The sequence below is a fragment of the Bombus affinis genome, chromosome 3 (assembly GCF_024516045.1).
Source record: "Bombus affinis isolate iyBomAffi1 chromosome 3, iyBomAffi1.2, whole genome shotgun sequence".
NCBI lineage: Eukaryota > Metazoa > Arthropoda > Insecta > Hymenoptera > Apidae > Bombus > Bombus affinis.
Genome location: NC_066346.1, coordinates 287,718 through 302,744, shown reverse-complemented (window position 1 = coordinate 302,744; position 15,027 = coordinate 287,718). Strand labels below are relative to the sequence as shown.

At 28.8% G+C, this 15,027-nt stretch overlaps 3 protein-coding genes across 5 annotated transcripts in view; 1 reads left to right on the top strand and 2 right to left on the bottom strand.

Annotated features, from left to right (window-relative positions):
- Window positions 1-129: 129 nt before the first annotated feature.
- LOC126914561 (divergent protein kinase domain 2A) lies at window positions 130-1,997 on the bottom strand. Its single transcript, XM_050718658.1, has 4 exons — window positions 1,327-1,997; window positions 805-1,105; window positions 565-695; window positions 130-404 (listed from the first exon to the last, which is right to left on the bottom strand). The coding sequence occupies exons 1-4, from the start codon at window positions 1,930-1,932 to the stop codon at window positions 204-206; spliced, it is 1,239 nt and encodes a 412-aa protein (XP_050574615.1). The 5' UTR covers window positions 1,933-1,997; the 3' UTR covers window positions 130-203.
- A 121-nt stretch (window positions 1,998-2,118) lies between these two features.
- Window positions 2,119-6,514, top strand: LOC126914549 (transport and Golgi organization protein 6 homolog). Of its 2 annotated transcripts, none has more exons than XM_050718625.1 (8): window positions 2,119-2,364; window positions 2,455-2,578; window positions 2,939-3,170; window positions 3,239-3,772; window positions 3,862-5,061; window positions 5,137-5,341; window positions 5,407-5,558; window positions 6,079-6,514. In XM_050718625.1, exons 1-8 carry the CDS (start codon window positions 2,310-2,312, stop codon window positions 6,361-6,363), a joined length of 2,787 nt encoding a protein of 928 aa, XP_050574582.1. In that variant the 5' UTR covers window positions 2,119-2,309; the 3' UTR covers window positions 6,364-6,514. The 2 variants fall into 2 exon arrangements, with proteins under 2 accessions (XP_050574582.1, XP_050574581.1); XM_050718624.1 differs by having other exon boundaries at window positions 2,449-2,578.
- Window positions 6,515-8,145: 1,631 nt separating this feature from the next.
- LOC126914550 (rab3 GTPase-activating protein catalytic subunit) overlaps window positions 8,146-15,027 on the bottom strand; it is a 31,279-nt gene continuing 24,397 nt past the window's right edge. Inside the window, exons 7-14 of one of the 2 annotated variants that reach the window (XM_050718626.1) lie at window positions 14,167-14,224; window positions 13,904-13,991; window positions 13,333-13,477; window positions 12,203-12,383; window positions 10,652-10,751; window positions 10,234-10,553; window positions 9,467-9,670; window positions 8,146-8,500 (exon numbers count right to left, since the gene is read on the bottom strand). In XM_050718626.1, the coding sequence (XP_050574583.1) occupies window positions 8,276-8,500; window positions 9,467-9,670; window positions 10,234-10,553; window positions 10,652-10,751; window positions 12,203-12,383; window positions 13,333-13,477; window positions 13,904-13,991; window positions 14,167-14,224 (1,321 nt within the window). In that variant the 3' untranslated portion in view covers window positions 8,146-8,275. The remainder of the gene's footprint in view (window positions 8,501-9,466; window positions 9,671-10,233; window positions 10,554-10,651; window positions 10,752-12,202; window positions 12,384-13,332; window positions 13,478-13,903; window positions 13,992-14,166; window positions 14,225-15,027) is intronic. The other variant, XM_050718627.1, reaches the window with a different exon arrangement.

Genomic DNA, 15,027 nt, shown 5'->3' with positions numbered 1-15,027 from the left:
CATAAAAATGTAAATCATATTATAGCTTATTTATTGTATTTTGTGTTTTATTTTTTAAAATAAAGATATTTTTGCAAATAATAACATGTTCTGAAAATTAATAGGATGACACTGATTTATCTCAGTTAATTGTGATATTAATTGTTACATAATAATTTATTTTAACAATTGATTACAATTAATTGCATAATTTTATTTAATTCTTATATTTGGTTTTGTATTATAAAATCTAACAGTTTTTTAAGTTGCATTCCAGCATCTATTCTACTGAGTAGTGTTTGGGGATGCACACATTGTTGTATTAAATGTTGTACATCTGGGTAATTTTTTGATATATCTGCAGGTATATCGTGTAGTAGACCACCAGGTAGTATACTGTTATTTATATTTATTGCTAATAATATCTATAAATGTAAAATATTGTATGTAAATAATCTTTCTATCGAAAATGATGTTGAGTTAAATTTAAATGAATTTACTTAGTTCATTTTCATTTTGTTATAATATATTTATACAAATAATAAGTTAGTATACATATTATGTTCTCAAATAATAAGAACCAACCTTGCATATTGCATAGTAATTGTGATCACTAACTTTATGACTACATACATCAATACCAGAAAATGCCAGACATTCTGAGCAGCTAAAATTCTCAGTATTTACTTGTAATTGACTCCATGTAGTTGGTCTCTCTAAGAAGTATATAAAATTCTTAAATAATTAACTGGGATATGAGTGTTACTCTGTGCTTTATTCTTTTTCTAATAAATGCTAAGATTTTTTCAATTATTTTTAGATTACCTATAGGAGCAATGTTTCTGTCAACAATAATGACATCTTCTAGATCTACAAATTTTACATTATCAATTGAATCAACTGCTATATTATCAGCAGATATATCGGTTAAATAGAAGCCAAAATTATCATCTTTGTAAGTAAATTTGTAAGCAGCATCTAGAAGACTCGAAGCTAATTTAGCCCTACGTAACCATGGTTCATTATAATAAGCAGTTAACGGCATCCCAACATATTCCTCAATTAAAATGCGACCACAGGTACCAAAATATCTTGGTACTGGCCAATCCTTATTTGTAGATAATATCTATAAACAAAGATATCTTAGTTCATTTTATCAAAGCATTTTATAAGCATATAAAGCTGTATGTTTCAATTGTTTTTGCTGATAAAAGCTTATGTAGAAATCCCTATATATGAAAAATAATATAATATAAAAATAATACATTTTCAGGTTAGTTTAGTTAATGTAAGTAAATTTGGTGAATTTATATTTAAATAATTTGACATAAACAAGTATATATGTACCTGAAGAAGGAGAGGCTCAGGATTAAGAACTGTCAATACCCAAATATTAATATGAAGTATATTTCTATCGATATTTTTCTCATTACGATATACATTACTTAAGAGATCATTTAAATGTTGAACAGTAGGACAAAGTTTTAAATGATTGAAGTTACTTTTCGTAGAATTCACATGAACTTCTTTTTTGATAAGTTCATGGAAATCGACTTCAACTTTATTATCTATTTCTTTTGCATTTTTTATACAAATATGAGAAATTCTTTTGTTTTTGCAAAGCATTCGATCAAATTCATCTAATTCCGAATTTTGTGCTAACTTCTTCAGAACAACTCTGCTATTATTAAAGGATCCAAAAAATACATTTTTTACTCCAAAAAAATATGCAAACACAGAATAAAAATCATGAAATGCGATATCTATTTCATGAATATAATTGCATGCAGAAATACCAAAACATGCTGGACATTTATGTAATTCTGTTAAACGATCTATGTCCGGTCGAAATGTAATAATTGTGGACCACTTTAATGCTATTAAAATTGTTAGAAGGGATAACAGCTCCCACTTTTTAAATTTTAATATATTATATATATATGGTAAAATCATGTTACGCTGTCACCAGAACTTGTTTTTAATATGATTGCGTGAAGTTGGCTTCAATTATTATATTCAGAAACCAGAGAGGCTATAGGGATATATCTCTATGTTCAATATAGCAAAATCCTTTTTCTTGCAAGATAGATAAAGATGAATAGAATGTCTCTATGTCCGTCTGAGACATTGTCACGTATGCGCAGAACGAGAACATCTTCCATGTTGATTCTTCGCAATTCAATTTTCGAACGGTTTCTTCTGTACTTTCGATATATGTGTGTCGAGACCAGTTTATCTGACCGTGATTGCAATTCCTACTCTTTGATATGTACCTATTATATTTATATTTTGAGGTAATAGTTTAGTTTTTTGATTAAATAAACAAAAACATGGATTATCATGAAATACTGCTTCATTTAACAACATTTAATAAAACTGAAAGTGGTATGATGACATTTTTTATATATTAAAACGAGTAAATTTTATAATCATTAAAAATTGTTAATGGGAGTTTTATAATTTTATAAGTTTTAGGAAAGGCTGACTTTGATGAAAGATTACAGAAGGCTTTGGAAAAAGTACAACTGGTTTTAGTGAAAAATGATGAAAACCTTGTAATTAACAGTATTGAAGATGAAAATGGACCTGACGATATTAGGTAATGTCAGCATTTTTTATAACTCTTAAATATAATATGTTGGCAGCTACATCTGAATTTCAACTTTTCGATTGCACATGCCATGATATAAATTGACAGTATAAAAGACAATTTTGTTATTCTTTTCTTCAATCGAATAAAAAAACAATGCTCAAAATCATTTTACATTAATGATAAACAAGTATCTCTGGCATCTCAAACATTTAAAAATATTTTGTCGATTAATAAAGTGCAATGCATGACAAAATGGCACGTGACATGTGATGGCTAATCTAATCTAACACCTTAAGATTATATAAAGTTATATAAAATTATTTAATATTAAAGATGTCTCAAAATTTCACAATAATGTATTTTTAGGTATCGGTACATATATGTCATGATATATGTCTTAAAAAATATAAAGATGAATAATTCCACAAACGATGGATCTTTACTTAGCGTTATGCAATTTCGTACTATAAAAATTTGTATAGAAATGATAACTGCTATAGGAATTATATCTTGTCTTTTACCCGGTGTCGGAGTTGACTTGGCTAAATTATGTCCCAGAGTTTTGATGGTCTGGAAGGAAGATATATCAGATTTCCAAGTATGAATTATAGTTATTGCATTAAAAAACACTAATTGGGAAAATTAAAAATATTTCCTTTATTTCAGAAATATAAGAGATTAAAATTTACAGTTAATTCTGTCATAGAATTATACGATGACATTATGTTTCGTCCTCCAATACTTGCTCAAATGGGATCCTTATTCGCTGCACTTTTACAATTATCCTATGCTCCATTGATAAAACCACTTGAAAACACTATACCGACTCAAGAAGAAAATGAAAGCAAGGTTAAATTTATAATGACTAAAGATATACATGATAAATTAAAACAAGATCAAGAACACTTTATATGTTTGTTTCATAAGTTATTAAATAACTGTCCCTTACCTATATGCATGAAAGAATTGATGGTAATTCTTGGCATTAAAGGAGTACCAAGATGGCTCCAACGTGAAACCCGTAAATATTTAGTACAACAACTAATGCAACCTAATGGAATTATTTCAATTGTAACTATTGTTTGTGAAAACCCATTGGATTATGGACAACATTGGAATAAATTGGATACTATTTCCCGATTAATAGCTACATCACATGGAATTAATCCTGATGAATATTATAAATCCATATGTTCACAAGTACATTTTACAAATTATTTTTGTATTAGCGATTCATATTTATTTCCTTGAATACTTGATAATTTTAGGATAAACTATATTTGTTTCAGTTACTGAATCTTTTAAGTTCAACCAAGATTATGCATTCGGCAACAATAGCAAGCTACTGCATTACTATATTTTATGAATACAATCCGATGGTTTGCTTTAAAAATATTGTAAAAGTAATATGTGAGCCATTACTAATAAATTCAGAAAATGAAGAGGAGGTGAAAAGCGAGGAAGAGGTGGAAAAATGTATTGAAAATTTAACAAGATGCTTTGTCGCCATGGAAAGTAAATTTAAAAAATTGCCTTCTGAACTTTTAATGGATGTAGCTGTTCCTTTATTTTCATTATATAACACTGTTAGACAAAGTGCTTACGTACTAAAAGCTAAACTAAAACAACTTGTACTATTGCTTTTATACGAACAACCATTAAATACTAATCTTTTTGCCGTATTTCTTGGACACTATGTAACTAATAATTACGGGAAACATTTGAAATCAAAGTTTGGACCAGCAGGTGGAATTGAAATTCTTGGATTAGATAGGACTTGCAAATATGAAGAATTTGCAGATACTTTATTTGATTTGACGTTTACTACAAGAAATTTATCAACTAAACTGTTTACCTATTTATTAAAATTTCTATCAAATTCCATAAAAGTAGATCAAATGGAAGATCAAAATATGTTAGAAACTCAGGAAGATACAATGGAAAAGATGGAAGAAAAATTAGCAGCTGTGAAACTTCTATCAAGTTTAGCTAATATATCTGTTGTGCAAGAATCACAAGTTGAAGATCCAAAACTAATGTTCTATTTTATAAAATTATTATTTAATCAGCATATAAAAAGAACACAGGATTTGACAGCAGACGAAGACTATGAAATGTTATATGTAGGCTTAATGTTAGTGAAAATGATTGTAAACGAAAGAAAGAAATCTTTAGATTGGACAGTATTCAATGATTTTGTAAGATTCTTGAAAGAATGTAGTGCTTTTTCAAATATTCCATCTCAATTGTTAATGTTAATGCAAGAACTGATAGAACTAGTTGAAACTAAAGGTAAACCAGGAAAAAAACATTATCAGGACGTGTCAGCCGGTTGTAAAGTATCAAACAGATTCGATAGCGTAATTCAAGATCTTGCGGATCCGTTACTACCTGTACGTGCTCATGCACTTGTAGTTCTTACTAAACTAATTGAAAATATGGATCCATATACTATTTCTAAAAAGCCAGTTCTTCTACAATTGTTTATGGTTGGTAAAAAGAATCTTTTTCTAATTTCACTCCCTTCTAATGTATTTTGTGTATTGTATATCTTTTTTTAATAGGAAAATGTGAAACACGAAGATTCGTTTATATATTTGGCAGCAATTAACGGATTATGTGCTTTAGCCACTTCATATCCAGAAGTAGTTGTTAAAACATTAATACAGGAATATATTGATATACCACAGCGTATTTCTGGTGGAGACATAAATGTAGAAACTAGAGTTAAATTAGGAGAAATACTTGTAAAAATGACCAGAAATTTAGGTATGTCTTGTACAGATTCCTTTCTCCTCGTATATAAAATTTTTCAGTATTGTATATTTTTATAGGTGAAATGGTATCGTATTATAAGAGTATTTTAATAAACGGATTCTTATGTGCTATACGAGATGCAGATTCTTTAATGCGAGCATCTAGTCTTTCTTGCTTAGCTGAACTCTGTAAAGTACTAGGTTTTCGTTTGGGGAATGACGTTATTGAGGTATGTTCAATTAATTTACATAAATATGAATATTATATAAAGCCATAAAACGTAGTTCTAGCAAGTGGAGAGCGATTTTTCATGAAATTGACAATTATGTATTTATATAAGATTCCGTTTTTTTCGTTTTAAAAACTTACTATACATATACTCTTAAATTGTAGATATCGACTTCATGGAACTTGGTATATTCTTGTCTTTCTGTCATATTTGCTATTTTATTAATGTAGCTCAAAAAGAGTAGTCAAAATGTTGACTTTCTAAAACAACTTTTATCTTATAAATTACTAGAAATATTTTCTTTAAACGAAAATTTTATTAAAAGATTTTTAGTTTTTATTTCAGATTTATTTTTTCACAAAAAATTACCGTTTGATATTATTATATTTTATATCATAATGAATTTTTACTAATAGTATATATAATTATATACAATTGAATTTAATATATATTTAAGTACATTATGCTTTGAATGTATATATAAGCTCGATTATAAATGAGTTTTAATATAAATCTTCAGGTGATCTATTGCATTACCAGTATTGTAAAAACAGACAAAGTCCCTGAATGTCGACGAGCTGCAGTTATGGTTAGCACTTTATTATTCCGTGGTCTTGGAAGGGATACATTAACAAGCCTGGGTAAAGATTTGGTTGATTTATATCGTGGCCTTAAACACTTACGAGACAACGATGAGGATCTAATACTACGATTACATGCTCAACTAGCGCTGGAAGAATTAGATTTAATTGTGCAAGACTTCATCCTTGCTCCTCCAAAACTTGAAAAGAAAATTATTCTTTAGGTTTGTAATAATGAGTACCATTATGAAAAAATATAGTTTAAGAATATTTACTATTTGGTTATTACGAAGAATATTTATATTCATTATTTCTTTTTTAATGTATAAGTTTGAGTTATTTGTTATAGTTCTAAATAAAAGCAAATATAATTGATTTCGTTTACCATAAGTCTCTGACCAAAGTATTCAAATTTTACATATTTTTATACATGTTTGGAAAGTTTGTCAACGTTATTAATTTATTCATTGACCATTGTCTCCTTTTTTTTCCTCTACAGAAACAAGCATGTTTAAGGCTGTTGCTTTGAACACAACATTCAGTTCTCTTCGCATTAATACATTTTGTCAATACTTAATGTGCTGATAACAAATATTATTATTAATATATATGATATATATATATATATATATATATATATATGTATGTATATATATATAATACTATTAATACAATACCATTACTATATCAACAACATATCTTGGTACATATATTATGTAAATTAGAATTTCGTATCGAAAAAAATAGTTTTGTGAAAAAATGAGTTTATAAAGACTTCACTTAATGAGCATAAGAGTAATAGAAGAAGGAGAAATTAGATACACGAATGAACAATTACGGAATATACAATTAAGAAAAAGTACGAGTGAATTTCACTTATATAGATAATTATTTTAAGCTGGTTAAAAATGAATGAAAACAGTACAATTTGTTACCAATGAGTATTTTGTACGAACAATAAACAATAGATCTAATTATCACTTGATATAACTAGACTGCGAATGTTTATGGAAATTCATATTTCTGTAAATGTAATTAAAAAAAATAGAACCTAAACAGAAATTTGTTTCATCTACTAAATGTTTTGTTAATATTTTGTATATTTTTGTATATTATATGTATTTTGTGCATTTTTGAAGTTTTAAATTTCGCATAAATGTTCAAACATCCACAGTCTAGATATGACAAAATATTCGTGTTAAGAATCTCACAGTTGTCAAGATGATATGAAGAAATGTTGATGATGTGTTGTTATATATGTATATGTCTGAGTTTGATAAAAATATGCTTCATTGGAAAATAAGGGTATATATGCAAATACATACTTTTTGTAACCATTATATATATAAAGTGAATACACTGATGCTGTTTTGATGCTGTTTCACATGTACTACACTATTAAGAGAATACACCACCCTATACTTATAAAATATATACTTTTATTTTCCTTAAAGTTTTAGAATAGAATATTGTATCAAAGGAATTTATCAAAATTCAAATTTCTGATAAAATTAGGAATGTGAAGGAATATTTTGCATAATTTATTTATTTTTCAATGTAATATTTTTATGATACTTCAATTACTGACTTTTTAAGTGTTTACAGTTGATTTTTTTGATAAAAGGTTTCTTTTTTCTCAAACTACTGCCATTTCTACGAGCACTACAACTTTCAAAAAGTCCTCTGCCACATTTCAGATAATAGATTCTGGTTTATAAATGAGGAAGAATTTTTTATCTTAAATGTTTCAGTACTCTGCAGAAATGGCAGCCAGTTATCTATGTTTTAGCAGAAAAGGTTTCGAATCTAATGAATAATTTTGCCATTTTGTAATATTTTTTCCTTTAAAAAAAATTGTGAAGTAAAGTTAAAGTCACATTAATATCATTTGAAAAAGATCTAAATTTTTCATCTTGTAATAACTTATCAAAAAAATTCTCCATTTCTTTTTTATGGCAGTTTTTATATACAAATTTGTCGATAGAGAAATCGGAATAATAGTGAACTAATGGATAGAAAATTTATTCTAACAACTTATTTCACACAACTGGAAAAGATGGAAAGACAGAAACGACTGAAATTCTAAAGTATTCGTTAATCAATACATTCTTAATTGGACAGGTCTTAGAATGTGGACTATAAAAATATCGTATCTTTCGAGAAGAATCCAGCTAAACGAATATCATCTCGTTTAAGACATACATACAGCCTTTGTGGTTGTGGAGTTGAGGTTGGCGAGGGCCTTGGTGTTACAATTCGTAAAATAAACTCTTTACAGCAAGGTTCTGGGAATGTTTTAAACTTATCTCCAGCAACATCTACGTCTGGATTACTATTGAGGGAGGTCATTATAAGAGCAGCCTAGAACATACAAAGTTATTAATAGCATATTACTTTTGTTAAATAAATATTTGTATTAAAGAGTATTAGAATCTAGATGATTAAAAAATTCGTCTCTTGGATATTTACATTCTCTTCGTACTTAGCTTTTGTCATGCGAAAATGTATTCTTAAAGTATTAATACAAAATTCGTAAAATTGTAGAATCACGTTATAATTAAAAGAAGAAATTCAAACACGTTACATTAGAATGAAATTTTCCAAATTGGTAAAAGTTTTCTTGGAAATGATCGAATAAATTGATTTGCACTTTTGATTATATATAAAATATAGTCGTTTGGCTAGTGAATGAATTAGAAGTTGATATATGCAATATGTTTTCAATTTATGATTAATGATTAATTTATGAATTTTCTCTTTTAAGATCAATTTTTTTGAAAAATCGAAGTTTTCCATATTATTGACATTTTCTAAAAGAAAAAATATTGAGATGATTGTTTGTAAAACTTATTTTATGGAATATATGGGAAACATAAACACAAGAACACTATTTTGCATCTTTCTTTGTTTACATATGATAAATGTTAAAATTAAAGTTACCATATCTCTCAAAGCAAAATAGTAGTAGAAGTGTCTTAATACCTTTTATAGAGAATGACAAGAACATCGATTAGAGGAAATGTAGTTTCATTTAAAACGATATCTTTTTTCTTGAAAACTCTGAGATCTTAATGGTAAACATCGTGTATCAGAATGTCGTTCATTTTGAATAAACGAACTTCATGTTGACATAATTTTTTGTATCGGTAAAAGCAACTAAAGTATTAAAAAATTCAATGTAAACAAAACATCTTGTATAGTTAAAATGTGAAAAATAAAAATTAAGTTCTTTATTTATTTAGTAATATCTTCAGATGTTAGAAGGTGTTGATTCAAAAAGTGTTGTCTAGATTAGAATACCCTCTGAAATCAAGTATTAATTAGTACCTTTTGAGCATCTCTAAACATTGTTGTTATTCGAGAACCGATATTTCCATTGGATCCACCTGGCACATCCACTTCCTTTCCTCGCATTAACTGGATGAGAAACGACGTAAATTCTTTAGAATCATTGTTTCCACCTAGTTTATGTTGTAAAGAATTTACTTGTGCAACAAGAGCTTCCACACCTTCTACGTCCCGAATAATTTCCTGAAATGAATTTACTTAATTTCTGATTTTCCTTTGCTTATTTATACAGAGTAAGATACCTGATATTATCTTGAAATACCTTAATATAATTACGTTTAATGAACATTAAATGATTTCAAAGAGTCACATTTTAGTATTATTAATTTTTCAATAGAATTCTATATTTTTTACTATTATTCATATATTTTATATTATTAATATATATTATAATACAATAACATTACATAATATTATAATATTATTCAATTTAATTTGCCATTCTTTACTATAAAACCATATATTATATGAAAAAATATGTTTCTTTTATATGAAAAAATTATTAATTTGGGAGATATTTTAATTTCAATATTATATGTTAATCATATGCGTAAATGGTAACTTTCAAAAGTTTTGTCGAGCGTCTCAGCTCATGATGATAAAAAAGCTAACACCATAATGTCTCCTTTGAAACCATCGAACCTTGTTCTACAACATTTTTCATCGGAGATAATAATATAAGATGTATCATACTGCATAATGTAAAATGTAAAATGTAAATCGATAACTATATAGCTTAAAGATACCTCGTATACATGTAATTTTTGATGAATAGGTTTCGTAGCATATTGTAACTTATTAAGTATACTGATTGTAACATCAGGTAGATTTGGCAAAGCATCTTGCTTTTGTTCGCTCAAAGTGTAAAGCGCTGCATGAGTTAATGCGGGTAAGAGAAGTTGAGCAATTTGGCCTATGCGCTTTGTACTTAGGAAATGCAGAGCTTTTTCAGCTTCCCTCGTGTCATCAAATAGACGTTTTTGTCTATGTGCAGGTACAGGCAGGGCTGAACTCCAAGTCGTAGACCATGGATTATTGGGAATCAGCATTCTTGCCGATAAGTGACCTATATTAGATAATAGATTATATAATTATAGGTTTTTCTTTGAAGTTTCTTCATTTTATAATTTTAATTTAAATAGTATAAGGAAATTCATAACAAACCTTTAGGTTGACCCCATTCATCCGTTACATCCTCCTCAATCCAATCTCTTGGGGAATACCAACGAATGAAGTCTTCCAAAACTGCTCCAGGATTCGCTGCCTATGTTTAACAAGTTCTTTGATTAATATTTTATATAAGAAATTTTTTCCAAAAAAAAAAAAAAAAAAAAAAAATATTACCAACTTCGAAAGTCATTAAAACGTATGAAATAATTTCAATTTTATTTTCATTTTATTTACACATGTACATATGCAACAACAGATAAAATTACTCATTTACTTGTTAAACAGCATATTAAATATCGTAACCTTTTTGAAGACAGGTAGTGTGTCGCATACCAGATCGCAATGAAAGTAGACTTATGTCCGAAGACGAAACCGCAGAACAATGTTTCCTGTGATTAAAATACGAGTTGCAGCTTTTATCGAGAAACGTAACCGTCGGACAATTTGTTCACGCGGAACGAATTATTATAAGCAGCGCTCGCTCAGGCTGCTGCTTCGAATGCAGTACACGTAGAAGGAATTAACAGTGAATGTTCAAAAGACTCAGTCATGATAATACGAAGACGCGTTGCCGCCCATCGAACATTCGGGAAAACCTTGCATTCCGTTTTCTCATTGCCCATCGAGAAAGGCACTGCTATAATGTATCAGCGAATGACAGGACAAAGACTCGAAGAAGAGAGCCGAAAGCGGTGCCATGGTTGATCATTGATGAAATATCAACGATCTTTTACGATAATTAGCGAACAACTCATTTAAGACTGCAAAAATTCAAGACCAATAAAAGACTATTTGGTGGCATAAATGTATTTCTCTTTAATGACATCACGCAACAACTACCACCAGTGAAATGATATCGATGTTTTGTACAGCCACAGTGATGTGCCGTAGAGATTAATTTATGGCGTTAATTTTCTTTCTACAAATTCATCGTTAATGTGGGGCAAATGGACGATACAGAGTTTATCGATCTATTAAATAATTTACGGTTTGACGAAGAAATAACTTCAAGTCAACACAGGTCAAGTCAGCTTTGAGCGACGAGCTTATTACGTACAGAAACGATGTACGCTTCCAGAGGCAACTTTGTAAAGAAACTATTCAATTTCATCACGAAATTTGCGAAATGTACAAACGTAAAACTGCACAGAATGCATGTAATATAAAAAATATATAAAATACGCAAAGTAGAATATTTATTATATTTTTAAATAGATAAAACGAATTTCTGTTAGATTTCTATTTCTTTAATTAAATCATCCAATTAAACGTAACGATTTAATTAGATTATAGAAATATAAAATTACAGAAATATCCGCAGTTTAATTATTGTAAATTAAACTTTTCAGATATCTAAACAGGTAAAAAGTGTCGGTAGTGCTGGCGTTTTAATGCTAGCTATTAATAAGCATAAATCTTCGAAGTAAATAAAAAGTACCTATATATATATGATCCTCTTTCATTGCTAGGGTGAGTGAAATATGTTGGCAAAGTTTGGTCATCTATTTGCGAAACACCCTGCATAATTTATTTTTGTATTTTCACCTTGAAAGACTCCATATCGGACAATAACGAGGCACTCATTAATCTGGCCCGCATTTCCGAAGCATGTTTGCTAGTTCCAAGCTGCATCATCACTTGGGCATCTTCCTCAAGTTGATCTTCTGTTTTTGGTACAGGATCCTGCGTTATCGGCAGATAAAGAGGATCTCCAGTTTGGATTAATCTGAATAAAATGATTATCTGATTAAGTATTTTTATTTCTCAACCTCGTATCGTTTGCGACTATAACGATTAAAAATGAAACGACTTTAGCTTTGAAATTTCTAATTTAATTAAATTTTACTATTAATTCGTATCATCGAAGAACGTAAAAGTGAAAAAAATAGAAGTAAATATCGTAAAGTGTGGTCCAACATAACTTACCACGGTAAACTATAACGATACTGTTCGAGAGTCGATCTACTATATCTATTATTTCAAATAATGGTGTATCTATCCCTAAGAAAGCCACGTTTCACGAAACATAACACGCGCGCATAACGTAAATTACTCCTGGAAAATTATTCCACAGTAATTATTATTATTACCGAGGCATTTCATCGTAAGGGATGTTTTCATTATAAACGATTTTTCAACGATGTCAGCCATATTGATTTAAATATTAATTAAAATATTAATTAAAATGGATCGTTTGATATATTAATCGACCGGAATCATTATTATCCAGGAACACGTCATTACATAGGAAAGGAAAATAGAGCGGTGTAAGTAAGTTAGCAAAACCTGCGTCGGCACAAAATAACTTTGAATGAATCGATCCTTTCTAGAATTTTTAATACTTCAAACAAGTGAAAATAAATTATTAACTTGTGTATCTTCTCCGACGATTATATGCCAATTTTCTGAAAATGAATCGTTATTCGTAATTAAATACGAATATAATAAGAAAATTATGCGAGTAAATAAATTAAATAAAATTTAATTTCTTTTCATTGTTTATGTTAAAATGAAAATAGGTATTTAATTTATTTCGCGCTCTAAGCATCAAAATTAATCGGTCGACGTATACACAATAGGTAATATTTCAGGAAACGTGGCTTTGCTAGAAACGTGTTTAAATCGAAAAACCGTTAAACGTATAAAATTAAAAAAGCAACAACTAAGTTTTATACTTGAGCGAAGGATGTTTGGCTAATCGTCCTGCTGGTTTGTTCCATAGCAGATGCGTCGCTTTCTGCTGCGTTCTTGATGACGAATCGTCCTCGTTCGCTGGTTGCTCAGAGGTGCATTCGAAAAATTCCTCTTCTTCCGATTCTGCTACAATCGGAAGGAAAACATCGTTTAAATTATACGGTCTTATCGTAAAATAGATTTAAGAAACGTTTCTTTTTTCGTTTCGTTTAAAAAGTAAATAATCAATTTCTCTTATCGTATCGTTTTTCCCTTTATTATCTAATTTATTATTTTAATAATATCATTCTAATAATTTACGTCCAAAATACGAAATATCTTTCGATAGATAAGTTTATAATCGTATTACATTATCAATTTTCACGGCTTGAAAAAGCCGTGTCTAATCTACGTATACGTTGCTGTAAAATTCATTATACATGTATAGATAAAAATACGAAAGAAATTTTAATATAGTACAATTTTATCTTATTTTATTATCTTTTACCAAGCATAAATTCTACAAATTTGCGCGTATTATAAATTATAAATTACCTGTAATATATAAATTACCTGTTTCAAACTCGTCAGTATCTGCACTTTGAGATTTATGCGCCATCTCTTCCCTTGCTTTCTTTTTTTCGATACAACAATTCATCATCTAAAGGAATAACGTTCATCGGTAATTCGAATACTTTATTTCATAAATTTAATACAATATCCTTTCGTTGCATACTTTTCTTAAATCGATATTACAATAAAATAAATAATAAATTAGTTTTAAACTATCAAGTTTAGGAAAAAAGAATTAACGAAGGACGATGCAAGAATATTACCTGAAGCTTTTGATGCAATATACACGTTCTTACGGAATCCGGGAATCCTGGGCTCACTCTGAAATAAAACAGGTTTATTTATGCAGTTTTTAGCATAATTTGCAGAATAATAGCGATGCACGTTTTGATACAAGATATCGACACTTTGTAATTACATCGATTAACCGCAATTAACTGCGATCAAGTGCAAATCATTTTTATTATATAATTGTTATGTTCAGTCGCTATAACGTACAACGATAATTCCATTTTGAGAATATTACTTTTCTACTTTTATATCAAAAGTCTAAGTTCATATCGCGTATTTATTTCTTAATACAATCTGAATTTTGTTTATTTCTACATCGAGTTATCGGAAAACTTTATGATTATAGAACGAATAATAATTGGAAAGATATAAAATATTATATAAAAAATGATGACAAAGTGAGAGATCGCGATAATAAGAATAAATTTTTACGATTAAAACGCATCAAGGAACGATTATGCATTATGTATATTTGTTTACTGATACCTCCTCAGTTGCCCTTTCGTATCTCGAGGGGCTTGTTCGTATAAATCAATGGTTTCGTGTCAAATTGTAGACAGACAGACAGACAGACAGAGAGAACGCAAATCGCCCATGAAAGCGTTCGATGGAAATCAGAAATTTTTCAAAACGTTCATATTTTGTTTCCGCAAAGACTTTTCGAAGCGGCGAATAAAGTTCATTTGAAAGCATGCCATCGTAGCACTCTTACGAGACGATCGACACGGTTATATTGGTCAAATTTGAAATCAATCCGGATACGTATAGAGAGGCTACAAAATATTTACTACAAGCATATGTTTAATAAAAAAATTAGCATACGGCATAAACAA

Bases quoted from the DNA above. Each gene is read 5' to 3' on its own strand.
- LOC126914549 (XM_050718624.1), top strand. From the start codon at position 2,310: ATGGATTATCATGAAATACTGCTTCATTTAACAACATTTAATAAAACT. The intron at 3,171-3,238 runs GTATGAATTATA...CCTTTATTTCAG, and splicing joins AAGATATATCAGATTTCCAA to AAATATAAGAGATTAAAATT. The intron at 5,062-5,136 runs GTTGGTAAAAAG...TTTTTTTAATAG, and splicing joins TTCTTCTACAATTGTTTATG to GAAAATGTGAAACACGAAGA.
- LOC126914561 (XM_050718658.1), bottom strand. From the start codon at position 1,932: ATGATTTTACCATATATATATAATATATTAAAATTTAAAAAGTGGGAG. The intron at 696-804 runs GTAATCTAAAAA...TATACTTCTTAG, and splicing joins CAGAAACATTGCTCCTATAG to AGAGACCAACTACATGGAGT. The intron at 405-564 runs GTTGGTTCTTAT...TTACATTTATAG, and splicing joins ATTACTATGCAATATGCAAG to ATATTATTAGCAATAAATAT.